Source organism: Varanus komodoensis, unplaced genomic scaffold (assembly GCF_004798865.1).
Source record: "Varanus komodoensis strain SLA01 unplaced genomic scaffold, ASM479886v1 scaffold10, whole genome shotgun sequence".
Taxonomy (NCBI): Eukaryota; Metazoa; Chordata; class Lepidosauria; order Squamata; family Varanidae; genus Varanus; species Varanus komodoensis.
In genome coordinates this window covers 6,678,842-6,693,702 of record NW_025335269.1, presented here as the reverse complement: position 1 = coordinate 6,693,702, position 14,861 = coordinate 6,678,842, and the positions used below count along the sequence as shown (strand labels likewise).

At 41.8% G+C, this 14,861-nt stretch overlaps 1 protein-coding gene across 9 annotated transcripts in view; it reads right to left on the bottom strand.

Moving 5' to 3' along the window:
- Window positions 1-1,861: 1,861 nt before the first annotated feature.
- Window positions 1,862-14,861, bottom strand: part of TNS3 (tensin 3) — a 385,864-nt gene continuing 372,864 nt past the window's right edge. For all 9 annotated transcript variants that reach the window (XM_044453647.1, XM_044453612.1, XM_044453592.1 and 6 more), the window contains 6 exons: window positions 11,857-11,934; window positions 9,924-10,001; window positions 8,189-8,357; window positions 7,866-7,934; window positions 7,723-7,749; window positions 1,862-5,729 (listed from right to left, as the gene is read on the bottom strand). In XM_044453647.1, the coding sequence (XP_044309582.1) occupies window positions 5,585-5,729; window positions 7,723-7,749; window positions 7,866-7,934; window positions 8,189-8,357; window positions 9,924-10,001; window positions 11,857-11,934 (566 nt within the window). In that variant the 3' untranslated portion in view covers window positions 1,862-5,584. The remainder of the gene's footprint in view (window positions 5,730-7,722; window positions 7,750-7,865; window positions 7,935-8,188; window positions 8,358-9,923; window positions 10,002-11,856; window positions 11,935-14,861) is intronic.

Here is a 14,861-nt window from a genome sequence, read left to right as displayed (position 1 = left end):
ACACAGACAGCTTGGCTGTTTAGGGGCTAAACAACCCAGCTGGGAATCCAACAGCAACCTACAGCCTTCTCTCAATTAAACAGTGCTGTGTAACATCACAAGCCAAGTATCTTCAGGGAACTGCAATTAGGCAGGTGTCAAATACCATGTTGCCAAATATCATACATCCCAGGCATTATATATCCCTTGACCAAGATGTGGAAAGAGGAAAATTAATAGTTTTAATTCTTCAAATTCAATAGTAAGGGAAATAGTATGGGAAAAAGGGACTGATATATGAATATGAGTATCAATAGGCTTAACACATCCCTTTGGGACTTGTTTAATGAAATAGATGCCTGGAGTGCAAAACATCTTCTGTCTGAATTTCTACTGGCCAAATTTCATTTTGGAGAAGCTCTCAGGGACCACTTTTTATACTAGTTGGCTGGGCCGAAGGCTAAAGGAGGTAGGGCCAAATATGCCAATATATTTTGGCTTGCAGTTCTTATTGCTATTTGCTAAGTCCTAGGAGAGGTACGAGTTCAACCTTTTAGAATGTGCAACAGCTGGAATTCTCTATGGAGAATTCTTCAGATGGCCACACCCCCTCCACTTGGCCCCACCTCCCTGGGGAGACCTCAGGTAAGCTGAGTTTGGGCTTCTAAATTGGAGGTTCTGCATCTCTGCTTTAACAGAGGTAAAACATGGGAGAGTTGATGTGGTGAGACTGAGGAGATGGATAATGAATGGGAGGCTAATGCAACATGAAGATATAATTAAGTCAAAATAGATTATACAAAAATAAAAATAACCAAATAGTTTATTGGGTGCAGAATACATTGGGGGCTAGAAGATTATGTGAAATCTAAATATGAAACTTTAATATGGGAACCTGATAAAAAGAAATTATCAAACTCCTATCCAATGGTAGGAGTCAAGAATAAACAAACATGAACAGTATGTGGAGAATAAAGAAATTTATAGGAGCATATAGGAAGTGACAAGCAAAATTCCAAGGCGGCACATAAAAGGCTATCTCCTTATGTTAATTTGATAAACAGTCATTTCAATGTAAGTGTAAGATGGAATGGTACCTTGGCAATGTAACACACAGGCGTTCTCTCTGTGTTGGAAGTGTGATCATGGCAAGGCATTTTGTCAAGTGGTTGTAGCTGCAGTACCCCTTTGGGATTCTATTTTTCCCTACCCTACCAGGACATACTTTAGTCTGGCATAGAGGCCCCTTTGCTGCTACTGAAGAACTGCAAGGAGGTAAGAGACAAGTCTGTATCCAGTAGGTCAAGCATTCCACCATCTACAGTAGTTACCTTTAGTTAAACATTTTACAGGTTCCCCAGCTACAAGTATCCAATCACAGCCAGGTGGTAAAAAGGTCAATGGAGAAGTCAGCTGGAAAAAGAGAGGCAGACAACAGAACCATAATGGTGTTTTCATCATGGTAATGCTATCTGACATAAGGGGATGTGGACAAGGGGATGAAAACACTTGACAATCAGAAAACTCATGACAGAATCCAAACTGTAAAGGTTAATAGCCCATTCACATTGGTGTATGTGATTTCCCAAACTCCCCAGCAGTGAGTGCTGCTATCCCAAAGCCTAAAGAGGAATTTCTATTAATAATTAACCCTCTTATATCTTCTTAAAGTAACAGGAGCAGGGAACTTGATCAATGAGGAGGAGTAACCCCATTTTGGGAGGAAATATTTGCTTATGTATAGAACCACTAATTCATGTATGTGTACCTTCCATACGCTTGGCACTCATACAACTACTCTCCAACCGATGTCACACATAGAGGTCCCATTTCCATTGTGAAAAATAGTGGAAAGCAGATTAGAAATCCCAGTTTGCAGAAATAGATTTATAAAATTCATATCTTTATTAGAATGTGAATAGAGGTGATATGTCAAAGAGCAGAGAAAGTGACTATACAAAGATTTTATAGAATGTTCATTTACATACCGGATACTTTATAATACAAATTTTGAGCGAAAAGCAAAAAAAATCACTAATATATAAGGCAGATAAGAAAAATTAAAAATAAACTGATGGTCGAATGAACAGGAACTCTTTTACTATAAAAACAAACATGGTGCAATCAAGAGGGCACAGCTTACGAGCTGTTCCTGCACCAGCTCCTCTGAACTTAATGGCAGGAGCTGCGCAGGAACGATGCCCCGGGAAAGGCACGCGTGAGCTTAGAGCCTCGGCTTTAATACTGCAGGGATTACAGTAGTACAGTGAACAAGAGGTTAGGGGGAGCTTGGCTAAATAGGTGGCAACTTGCTGGTATTATTCTTGAGACTGAACACAAACAATTAACATAATCGTGTGTGGGGAAGTGCTCTCTGTACCACTAAGACCTCTAATTTCCATAGAGGAAATGTGAATGTGTACTTGTGTATAGGAAACTAGCATTATGTCCTGTGCTTCATTTGATTCGGGGGCATTTCATACAGAAAAACGGAGCTCATGATATGATGCCAGCTGAAGTTTCTCCAAGTTCATATTTCTATTGACTACTGAACAGCAAGTTTCCCAACTCTTACCCCTGTGGTGTTTCCCCAAAAGCTAAATGAACTGCTCAAAAGGAAGGTGAATGACCATGTTGCCCAACAGGTGAAGAGATGCTCCATAAAATTCATTTTTTTTAATCTTGCAGAAGAGGTAAAATATACAGAATAGAGGACAGGTTCCTCCTGGCTGCTAATTAATTATTTTTTATCTCAACTTTCCACTAAAATGGTGCTAAAGACAGGCAGGGGAAGAACATCCAGATTCATCAGGGAAAACCTGGGATTATCCAACAGTTCCATGCATTGGCAATCTCACAGATTATGTTCCTCTCCTTTAAACTGATCCCCAGGAGCCATCAAGGACTTTAGATAATTGGGGAATAAGATATTAAGAAGAATGAAAGATTCAGTGCAATGAGGCACTTGCCCTGGTTGCTTCAATGGTAGCTATGCTACTGATGCTCAAGCTATGTACAAAAATGATCAACATTATTACTATTACATCTGGTCCAAAAATATGTTCATAACCTTTAGCCATTTTCTCACTACCTCCCTAAACCAAAGAAAGTAATTACAGTCTTAAGGTTACAAGCACACTGACAACCCCTTGCTCCCTGGAACAACACAACAAATCTTTCTTGTGGCAGCTTCAAAGTTTTGTATTAATTCTGTTGTTTCTGTTGCCACAGACTTTACATGGCTACTGCTTGGAGAAAGCAGTTCTTGTGAATTCCTGGCACTTTCTCTTATCCAGTCTGAACATATAGTTTGAGAGGCACTCTTTCAATGCAGACAAATAAGTATTGCATCAACCCAATGCTTGATAAAACCACATATACATAAACTACATGGGCCTCATCAGACATTTTGCTATATTGACATTTTTGTTTAATTATGCAGTTTGGACATTTCTGATAAAAGGTTTGAGCCCATTTGCAATAATATTCTAATCATCTTTTTCCTCTGACCCCAAGGCCTTCTTCCCTTGTTCCCACAGGCACTGAGTGACTTGCAGTGTTTAATATGGTAGGAAAGACCTCCACTAGCCTTCCCCAGCCTAGTGGCCTCCAGCTTTCACTTATCCCAACCAGGGCAGCCATGTGTGATCCAGAGAGTGCTAGCCCAGCAAAAGCATCTACATGATTGGTACCACTTGTATGGCTAAGTATTCACATATATTATGTAGTGTAAAACCAACACAGCTGAATTTGGGTGTGAAAGGGTCTCCCAGAAATATCACAAGCTAGCTACTGTTATACGTATGCCATAAAAGCCAACCATAAAAAACATCCACATTACATTATCCTGCACTGGACTGCTTGGCCACATGATGAGTCGAGAGTATCCAATCAGGATAAGAGAATTTGCAAACTATGGGTAAGTGCACGAAAACATAAGCTCTTTTTCCCCTTAAGATTTGTATTTATTTATTCCAGATTTTAAAAATAAAAATCAGTTTTAAAACCATCCATACAAACTGGATTTCAAAATCAAGCTATAGTCATGTCGCTGCTTTAAGAAACAGAAAATGATATTAAAGTCTTCTTACTGAGGAAGGAAGCTAGGCTACTTTCAAAGCCACAATGTGGAATGCTACCTCCAACATTAGGGCACACGCAAGCCATCCTGTATAGCAGCAGGAAGCTACCCTCCATGTTTCGGACTGCCATCCCCTCAGACCCACCCAGCATAGCCAATGCTGAAGGACTGTAGTCCAAAGCAGCTGCAGGGCACCAAGTTGCCTAACACTGTTATGAACGAATGGAAAACTGTATGTGGGAGGCATTGCAGCACAGCCTCATTCATTCTGGGATTTCTACAGCTCTTTTGCAAGCTCTGTTGAAATGAGTGGAACCTGCATGAAAGATGCCCTCTAAGTAAACTCAACAATATGTCCCAAATCAGACTTTTCTGCAACAGACTGAGACTTGTTTTACACTATAAATAATCTGACATAAGCAAATAATATATTATAATTTATACAAACCTTTCTCATGTGCTTTCCCCCTCATTTTTACCCTGCAATCATTAAAAAGCACCTTCCCTGCTTAAATTCTTCATTTAAAAAGCAACATAAAAATAACATTCCAAATGTTCACCGCCTCACATTTTTCCTTTTAACTAGCTTCTGCCCCACTTCCCTTCCAACAAGTTAAAAGATACACATTCTCCTTTAGACTACATGCGCTAGGCAACCTCTAGAAACCTTTCTCTCTCTCTGCACTTTCCATAAAAAACCTGCACCACTCTCTTCTAAACATACATATTTCCATTTTGAGTTTGATTTCCATCATTGCTTCATAAAAACAAAGGGAAGAACAAAAGGTCATAGCCGATTTGCTTGGGCCATGGCTACCATCAATGCAACTATAGCAAATGTCAAGCAGGGCATGCTTGCACAGAAGAGGAGAGAAGACTGCTTAACATAACCCTTTCAGATGACCACCATTTATCTTTACAAATGCACTAAGAAGTTTTTCCCCCTCTTGAACTTGGCTTTTGATGTCAGAAACCAGGTGGAGGAAAAACTTGAAGAGCAGACTCAAGGGGGTGTTTGCAAGGGAGAATTATGGGTAACAGAAAAATTTGCTTACTCTCCTTCTACCTGCTGATGAACTCCCTTCAAATCTCCTCCACTTCCATGGAAATCTGATAACACTCTCATGTGTTGGCCTATTCTCAGAGCATATGTGAATTTATAGCAAGGGCAACACATAAAGCTGGAATGAATGCCCTCCTTCCCACCTCTCCTTTTCCCCACAAGACAGCTAAAAACTGCACAAAGAACACATTTTCATTTAATTCCCCTGCCAAATTTTGTCTTCCAAGATTAGTTCAGAAAGAAGTATTCAGGATCTTGCTGGCTTCCAATTCCCTTTGCTTAAAGCTGCAGGTGGATGTCAACACTTTTCACACAGTCAGCTGACTTTATTGAAGCATGGGTGGCAGGCCTTGGATTGCTGCGCAGATGGGAAGTCCTCCTGGGGAACAGGCAGATGCCGGCCACGCAACTGCTATCTCAAGATCATCACCGCCTTCCTGCAAGTTCACACTCAGAGGCTTTCAGTTCTTCTTTTGGGAGCCTATCATGACCTTTGAAACAAAGTTTACAATGGCACTAGCAGGCTGCTCAGGATCGTGTTCTGCAAAGAGGTGGCACACGTTGTCTGTGGCACTACCTTGTTTCCTTGCAACAAACCCAAACACCCTGCAGAAAGCAGAAATAAAGCAGAACAGAAAGTGTGCATTACGGAACCAAGAAGTGCCATGTTGTAACACAAGTAATGGGTTGCTTTGGAAGGCAACATCATTGACTGGGCCAGTGATTTGCCAGCAGTGTTCCAGGTCCCTTGGAAGAAGTTCCTTGGCAAGAAGAAAAGGACTAATGAACACAGTTCACCGAAAGGCAGGTTGCTCACCGCCACCAGCCCTCCCCTGGAATCACAGCCACAAGAGAGCTGGATCTGCTCTGCTGTGCACTTTTTGTTCGCTCAAGCCAATGAAGTGGTTTCATGTTTTAAGGTAACTTCTGTGCTTTATGGTCAGTGTCCCCAGCAAATGGGGTGTGCATCCTAAAACTGAATACTGGCCTCAGAGGCATGTTGTTGTTGATGATGATGATGATAAAGACCAAATGTTTTATTTGGCTTTGTAATTTTTTTAAACTTAGAATAAGGACAGTAAAATGTATAAAGAATAACAAAACCCTTTTACAACAAACTGGTGATGAAGCAGGCAAGTCAATATGAAAGGGGTCGCATGACGATGGAAAGGTTTGAAAACTACTAGCATAGACAAAAGGAGAGCTTTAAAAAAGCATTTTGAGGGGTGACTTGTCCACAAAAGATGCCTGTATCTTCTACCTACAATGCACACAATCTGATTCATACACTGAGGCCTGCAACATTTTCCCTATGAAGTCCCTTCAAAGCCTGGGACTGAACATAGAACTGTCCATTTGAGTTGGTCAGTATGTAGAGACCAGTGTCAGCAATCAGTGCCTTTGCACACAAGTGGGGAGTCTCTGTATCCTGGCAGGTTCACCATACAGTTGCCTGCCTCCCTCCTCCACTCTCCCCCAGAATAAAGCTGGGAAAATTGCACTTCAGTGGTTGCAGTGAAAAGGACCAATAAAACACACAGCTGATGATGAGGAAGATTAAATGGCAGCTGCCAGGTAGCTACCTCTTAGGAGCTTTGTGGCTCTTTTCCAGAAAAAGGAAGAAAGTAGGCAAGGAAGAAAGAATGGAAAGAAAGAAAGAAGTCCCATCACAGCTACAAGTTACCTCTCCTGAGAAACTTAAGAGGGACTGCTTGTGGGGCTGGGGGGTGGGATGCCACCAAAAGTACTTTAATAGGAGACCCTTCATACCTGAAGCTACCCCAGTGGAGGTAACCCATGGCCATTTCCAGGATTGCAGCTGCAAAAAGAGCAGCTGCAACTTTGAGTGCTTCATCAACAGACAGGCTAATCTGTACTCAGGAGGGTTGGCTGTGGGGATCAAATAATCCTGCAGGGTTGTTAACTGGAAACACTACATGATGTGGCCTACCATTTGTGAAATCTGAGCCAAATGACAGAGAACAGCTCTTTCGCCTTCCAGATACTGGCACCTGCATTTTCACAGCATGACACACCATTCTGTGGTACATGGCGGCCTTACTGGGACAGTAATATTTGTCCTATTTTTAAGAATTTGCATTTGAAACACAGAATTAATTGTCCTATGTCAAAGTGAGGGAAAAGGCACGAACCCAGCAGAGGGTGCATTCCAGCCATTCAGTCCTGGCTGCATGTTAGCATTCATTCTACACCTTTGCCCCTTGGTTGTAAATACTAATAAAGTGCATATTTCATAATCTTTGACAACTACAATGCTAATTTAAATGGAATGGGGGTAGAGATTGATGCTGAAGCATGTAGAAGTGGCAGTTTCTTTGTCTGTGCCTCCACCCCACTAAGGGAATCATTTTCTAGGCCTTAAGTCGATTTAATCATTTTGCATGGAGTCTGATCAGATTTGGGATCCCAAAGGGTAGCCTGAGAAGGCCCCAAACTTTATGTCCAACTAACCTGAGCTTGATTGTCTGGATACAATGCACACAGAACCCATATTGAAATTATATTTCTCATTATCAAAACCTAATGGTGGCCAGATAATAGATTACCCATCTAAGACAAAAAATCGTAAACTACTTACTTTGCTGAAGGGCCATCTTTTGTCCATCTTGTTGCATAAAGGAAAGGCAGGGGGAAAAGGGGTAAGAAATAAGGTACTTATTAGGATTTTTTAAAGTCCCAAACAGCATTAAAACATTGAAGAAAAGCATTTGTCATCCTTACTTCCTGTCCTGTGGATCCAAAGCACAGAAAATCACAGTGTTGACTGGGTAGTGTCTTCTAAAAAAGAGCCTGACAGAAAGAAAGAAAAAAAAAGAAAGCAAAAAATATGTTAAATGCTGAAACATTCCCTAAAATGCTGCATCTCAGGCACATTATGTGGTGGTGCATCTCCTGAGGGGAGTGGCAAATATAGCATCTCTTTTTGGGTGAAAGTATGTATTTAAACACAACATTTAGCATGATGTGATTAATTAAATAAAGTAACAACAGCCATGGGGTGGGATAAGGATAAGCCAGGATTGAAGCACACTTTCCACACTCACTTTCTCTGATTGTCCGTCAACGTGATGCCCTGCGCAGACACTTTGAAATGAACCACAGTAGAGATGGGAGGGGACTCTTGAGCCAGCGTTAAAGTCAGGGCCTTTTGAACAGCCTGGTAGCCCGTGAGTGACTCCATCTCAACAGAATTCAGGTACCAAACATTGCAGGCTGTTTATGAAATGAAGAAGGAAAGGGATTATCAAGCTGCGCTTGGTTTGGAGAAAAGATCTTATCTGGCTTCCATTTATAAATATCTTGCTCCCCAAAAGTGGAAGTGAAATATTAGGGGCTGAGATTCCTGAACCTTTCAGTTCCCATTTTCTTTGGACCACACTGCAGCACCAAGGTGGAAAATGAATGTCACAACAGATGAATGTCACAACTCCTGCTACAGCCAGGAGTCATACAGTTTGCTTCCTTCCTGCTGCAAGCTGCAGCCAGTGAAGTGGAGCAGGAGTGGAAATATGCAGTGAGATCACATCAAGCATATCTCCAGGGCATCCCTAGTAGGGAAAGGAGCAGCAGTAGGAGCTACAGGGATGCTCTCAGCAGGCAGCTGTGCATTTGTCCTCACATCTCATTCCAGGCAGTCAACACACTGTCAGATTAGCATCTCTGAAAGCCAGTCAGTAGCAAGGGAGCAACTGAGTGGCAAAACCTGAAAGCATGGATCCAGACGTTTTACCCCTACAGTGTTCACTGCAAGAACTTTAAACCTTCATGCATTTACAGCTGCATCTACAATTCCCCAGACTGGCACTTCAGCTTTGAATGAAACAGCCCTTAAAACAATCTTGCTCTTTTATACTTTTGAAGATGTACCATATTTTCTAGATCTTTTCAGTAAAAAGGAGAACTAAACATTTTTGTTTGGTTAGTTGGCAAGGAAAAGGTAACTTCTTACCCATAAGTAATAAGAATTGCTCTGTCACAAATACTCAGTTACTCTTTTGCCAATGTTATTTGGAAGACCAAAGGAGACTATCTAATTTGCAAAGGATCACAGATGCCCTTGGCTTGGGTCAAGCTAGAGAAGCCCCATGCATACACTATGCTGCCATATGGAAGATATTCTTCAACTCTTCAGAGTCTGCGATTCTCTGAAAACGGTATAAGCAAGTTACCGAGGAGTAGGCAGCTTAAATGAACTTACAGCTGACTCTCAAATGCAGCCTTTTATGCAGCCTGGCGCCCTCCAGCTCTGTTGGTCTGTGGCATGTTGGGAGTTGCAATCCAATACATCTGCAGGGCACCAGGCTGCTCAAGCATTACAAACACAGAACAATACAAACACAGGTGATGCAGCATACAAGTCTGTTACTTGGGTAACACAAACAAACACATGTCCTCTAAAGCCTTTGCCATATCTCATCATTCACAGTCAACAGTGTTCCCATAAACCTGGAGTGAGGGCAATATTTGCATAAAATTTACACTGAAAAAAGATATTGAAGCATTTTCTTTAAAAAAGATGTTTGAATGTCAAAACTTCTATATCATTTGCCAGTGCTTTGGATTTCATAGGAACATTCTCATTTTCAAATTTATTTTTTTCTAGATCCATGTAAAAAGCTTTAGAAAGTTTTAGGAAATTATTTAAAATGCAATTCAATGAATTTATGGAACTCTGTAATGATTCAGACTAGAACTGGCTACTTTTTAGCTATTTCATTTGTCCACTCATCCTGCAGATCTTGAGTTTAGACTTCAGTGCATCAACTACTTCTCACTGACCTGCCCCTTGCTTCAAAAGTTCTGCAGCTGAATTTGCAGCAGTCTGTGGGGAGGTTTCACAAATCTCTTCCAGCGGGTCTACAAACAGAATGAACACTCACATTTGCAACATATCAACCAAAACCACCAAAAGATGCTCTATTTCTTAAGATGACACCTTATTCGAGTTTCTGTAAGCACAGCATCGTTGAAAGAATGCACACCCTTATTAGAGAAGGTAAGGACATTCTAGCTCTTTTAATTCTCAATTATTTCCATGACGGAGTTAAGGATGTACTTGGAAACAATAAGATAAAGTGCTTAACTTGACTAGGATTTACTGCATTAAAAAAGCAAACAAAAACAGCTACCTTACAGAATCTGGCACTAAATGTTTAAAATTCAATGCTACATTCTTATTTACAAATTTTACTCTAATGGTTTCAGAGGCAAAGGAAAAACTAAGCAGTTAGCATGATATTTGTGTAACAATACATTACTACGATGTATAGAATTGGTAACTTGTTGTTTTTATGCATGCTTTTACGTGTCTATGTAAGAAGAGTTGTGCTGGATCAGACCCGGGGTCCCTCTAGGCCAGCCTTCTGTCCACACAGGGACCAACCAGCTGCCTGGGGGAATCCCACAAGCAGGAAGTGAGTGCAACTGCACCTTCCTGCCCATGTTCCCCAGCAATTAGGATACGTAGGCATACTGCCCCCCGATATGGGTGGTAGCAGAAAGCCATCAGGACTAGCAGCCATCAGTTTTCTTTTAAACCCACCCAACTAACTACATTTTGGGGAAGTGAATACCACACTCTCACTATGCACAGCATGCAGAAGAGCTTTTTATTTGTCCTGAAGTTCAACTATCAGAGGAGCGAGAGAAAAATTCTCCCTCTCCACTTTCTCCACACCATGGCATAATTCTGTAAGCTTCTGGGATGCTTTTCACACCAACAAAATTCAGATGCTTGAGCTGCAGATATTGTCCAAGTTACACCTAAAACCTAGAGCAGCAGCAACAAATATAACATTTAAAAGAGACGTCACAGACTTCTCTTTGGTGGTAGCATGAGCCTGACTCCTACCCAGCTTCACTACTGCCATGACAGAATACATCATCTCCAGTCAAATGCTGCTTCAACAATCCATCTTGCCTCCTCACTCTTGCGTCAGAGCTTTTGCTACTAACCACAGATGCAGGGAGCAGGCAGGGCAGGGGCTCCCACTCAAACAAATGCTTAGCTGTAGAAAGGTCCTGGCAACAGGCTCCACACAGTCACAGAGCCCCACGTCTGTGAAGCACAGAGACCACAAAAAGAACTGAAGTTTTTTGTTTTTTTTTTTAAGAAAAGCAGTGGCAAGACTGATCTGCAGGCTTTGGGTGGGTATATTAAAGTTTATAACAGGAAGCACTAGGCCATATTGTGCCACACACATCTTGCTGCCAATGTCTTGGCAGAAGTGTGTGATGGGGTCAATCAGTGCTATTTCGAGTGCTATCTACAGTGGCATCTGCAAGAACTTCAACAACTGCTAGAGAAGGAATGGTACTTCTGGAAGGAATTTGGTGTGGGTGTTTCAAATCCAGCCTCAGCAATCTACAAACATTAGTATCCTTAAGCTCAGTTTCAGTATAAGCTTTTATTTTCGTAGTTACACGAAACCTGCATTTTGGGCTATATTTGGGAATAAACACGATGTTTCTTCTCAAAGCATGCACCTGTTATCAAGCATACAAGTCACTGGAACTAATCATGTGTCCAAAATGATAACCACATGTGTTTGGAGTGACCAGATCATTTGATACCAGAAGGATAAAACCCATCAGCTCTTAAAACCCATCTTTATATCTAAATCCTACCAAGTACCACAGCAAATGCTAAGAGAATTTCCCATTTTCAAAGTGAACCATGAAAAATGGGACTTGAACTGAGAACTGTGAGTACCTCGATCTGGGATGAGTAGTTTGCAGGGCAATGCCAGAGGAGTAATGGAATGCTGATACACCAAAGCTGTCAAACTCCCTGTGGACAGAACAAAATGATACACCAAGTTAGCTTTTGTATTGTGTAAAAGGTTTGCAAGCAGTTCTTTACAAGCGCCTTCCTGATTTTTAGTTCTTGTGTTCTGTGTCTATAGCCGGTAACTTTTTTTTTTTTTTAACAGTAACACACCCACTTCCTTACTATGTGTCCTCTGATCTAGGGAAAGTCCTATCTAACAGCCAGTTACACCACAGAGCAGCTGACAACATCCCTTCTCATCTATCTTTTGCCACATAGAAACAAGCACCTCCAATTGCTCTTTTGCCTGATAAGTTGTGCCCAGCACTTTCTTGAAGTGGCTATGACCTGATCTTGCATGTGGCAGGAAGAGTAAGAACAATGTGATAGACTGAGTTGGGGGGGGGGGTCACCAGTTCTGAATTGTTCCTAACGTAAGAGAAACCCTGCAAGCTGAAAAGAGCACAGAACAAGCTGGCACCTTTCTTGCTACTGTGCCATTCCCCTGCCCAGCTTTCTCCTTGCAAGGAATTTCTGTTACATGGGAAGGGGGATTAAAATGGCAGTGTGCATTGGTCAAGTCCAGCCTACCACCTCATTCTTCTGCAAGCATAAATTCTCTGTGTCCCCAGGAAGGTGATTACATAGGATTAACGTGTCTTTGGAGCGATAGCCATATCTGACTCGCTCACAGGCTTCCTCAGCTAGCAGGTTAATCTATATACAGATCTTCTGGCTGGATCAGAATGTGGATCTGCCACTAAATGCGTTGTTTATTGCGTTGTTCTTGGAGTCATCCCCTACTAAACTATTTATTTACCAGATCTTGGTTTCAAAAGAGAATACAGATAAATACAAATACAGGTATGTACTGTATATCCAAGATATACCTTCTGGAAATTAAAACAATCAGTTCTCCATGCCCCCAATATCACAGCAAAGGTAACGAGCAGCAATTATAGAAAATGCCTCCTACCATACATTCAAGCAGTGGCAGGAGTATTCCATAAGACTAGAGTCTCAGCTTATACTTTCTTGTCTGTTTCTTAAGACATTGTTTCTTTTGGTTTTAGCTTGAACTGAAAAGAGTTTGTACAGATTCTTCTGCTTTTAAATATGCACGACGCCTCTCTGAGAAAGTTATACACTGACTTAGTTCACACATACCAACAATTCCTGGATTTTAAGCAAGCCCACTGCTTCCCATGTGCTGACCATCTGCTTTCAGTCAGCAACCCAGGGACCCATGCTTCATTAATCAGTTAAACACTGGGTTGTTTATAATGCATAGTTCTAGGTTCAAACATCACAATAACAACCCAAGAGCAACATCCTGGAGTGCTGACTGAAAGTGGGATCAATAAACAAATGGGAGCCAGCACTGAGACTTAGCTTATTGACACTATGTTGTTGTTAGTCACAAAGTCGCATCCAACCCATCACAACCCCATGGACAACATTCCTCCAGGCCTTCCTGTCCTCCACCATCCCCCGGAGTCCACTCAAGCTCTCACCGACTGCTTTAGTGCCTCCATCCAGCCACCTCATCCTCTGCCGTCCCCTTCTTCTTTTGCCATCTATTGTTCCCAGCACTAGGCTCTTCTCCAGGGAGTCTTTCCTTCTCATTACGTGGCCAAAGTATTTGAGTTTCATCTTCAGAATCTGGCCTTCTAAACAGCAGTCAGGGTTGATCACCTCTAAGACTGACTGATTTGATCTCCTTGCAGTCCAAGGGACTCGCAGAAATCTTCTCCAGAACCACAATTCAAAGGCTTCAGTTCTTCAACACTCAGCCTTCCTTATGGTCCAGCTTTCACAGCCATACATTGCAACTGGGAAAACCATAGCCTTGACTATACGCACGTTTGTTGGCAGGGTGATGTCTCTACTTTTTAGTATGCTGTCTAGATTTCCCATAACTTTCCTCCCAAGGAGCAAGTGTCTTTTAATTTCTTGGCTGCAGTCACCATCTGCGGTGATCTTGGAGCCCAGGAAAATAAAATCTGTCACTACCTCCATTTCTTCCCCATCTGTTTGCCAGGAAGTGAGAGGACTGGATGCCATGATCTTAGTTTTCTTAATGTTGAGTTTCAAGCCAACTTTTGCACTCTCCTCCTTCACCCGCATCAAGAGGCTCTTCAGTTCCTCGTCACTTTCTGCCATTAGTGTGGTAGCATCTGCATATGTAAGTTGTTGATATTTCTCCCGGCAATTTTAATTCCAACTTGCTATTCATCAACCCCACCTGTCTCATGATGTGCTCTGCATACAAGTTAAACAGGCAGGGTGACAGTATAGAGTCTTGCCGAACTCCTTTCTCAATTTTGAACCATTCAGTAGTTCCATGTGCAGTTCTCACTATTGCTTCTTGACCTACAGAATAGGTTTCTCAAGAGACAAGTAAGATGGTCTGGTACTTGCATCTCTTTAAGAACTTGTCACAATTTGTTGCAATCCACACAATCAAAGGCTTTAGGATAGTCAATGAAGCAGAAGGAGATGTTTTTCTGGAACTCCCTAGCTTTCTCCATGATCCAGCGTATGTTGGCAATTTGATCTCTAGATCCTCTGCCTCTTCGAAACCCTGCCTGTACTTCTGGTAGTTCTTGGTCCACATACTGCTGGAGCCTAGCTTGTAGGATCCTGAGCATAATTTTGCTAGCATGTGAAATGAGTGCAATGGTGCGGTAGTTTGAACATCCTTTGGCACTGCCCTTCTTTGGAATTGAAATGTAAACTGACCTTTTCCAATCCTGTGGCCACTGTTGAGTTTTCCAAGTTTGCTGGCATAGTGAGTGTAACACTTTTACTGCACCGTCTTTTAAGATTTTGAATAGCTCAGCTGGAATACTGTCACCTCCACTAGCTTTGTTTTTGCTCAGACTTCCTAAGGCCCATTTGACTTCACATTCCAGGATGTCTGGCTCAAGGTCAGTGACCACCCCATT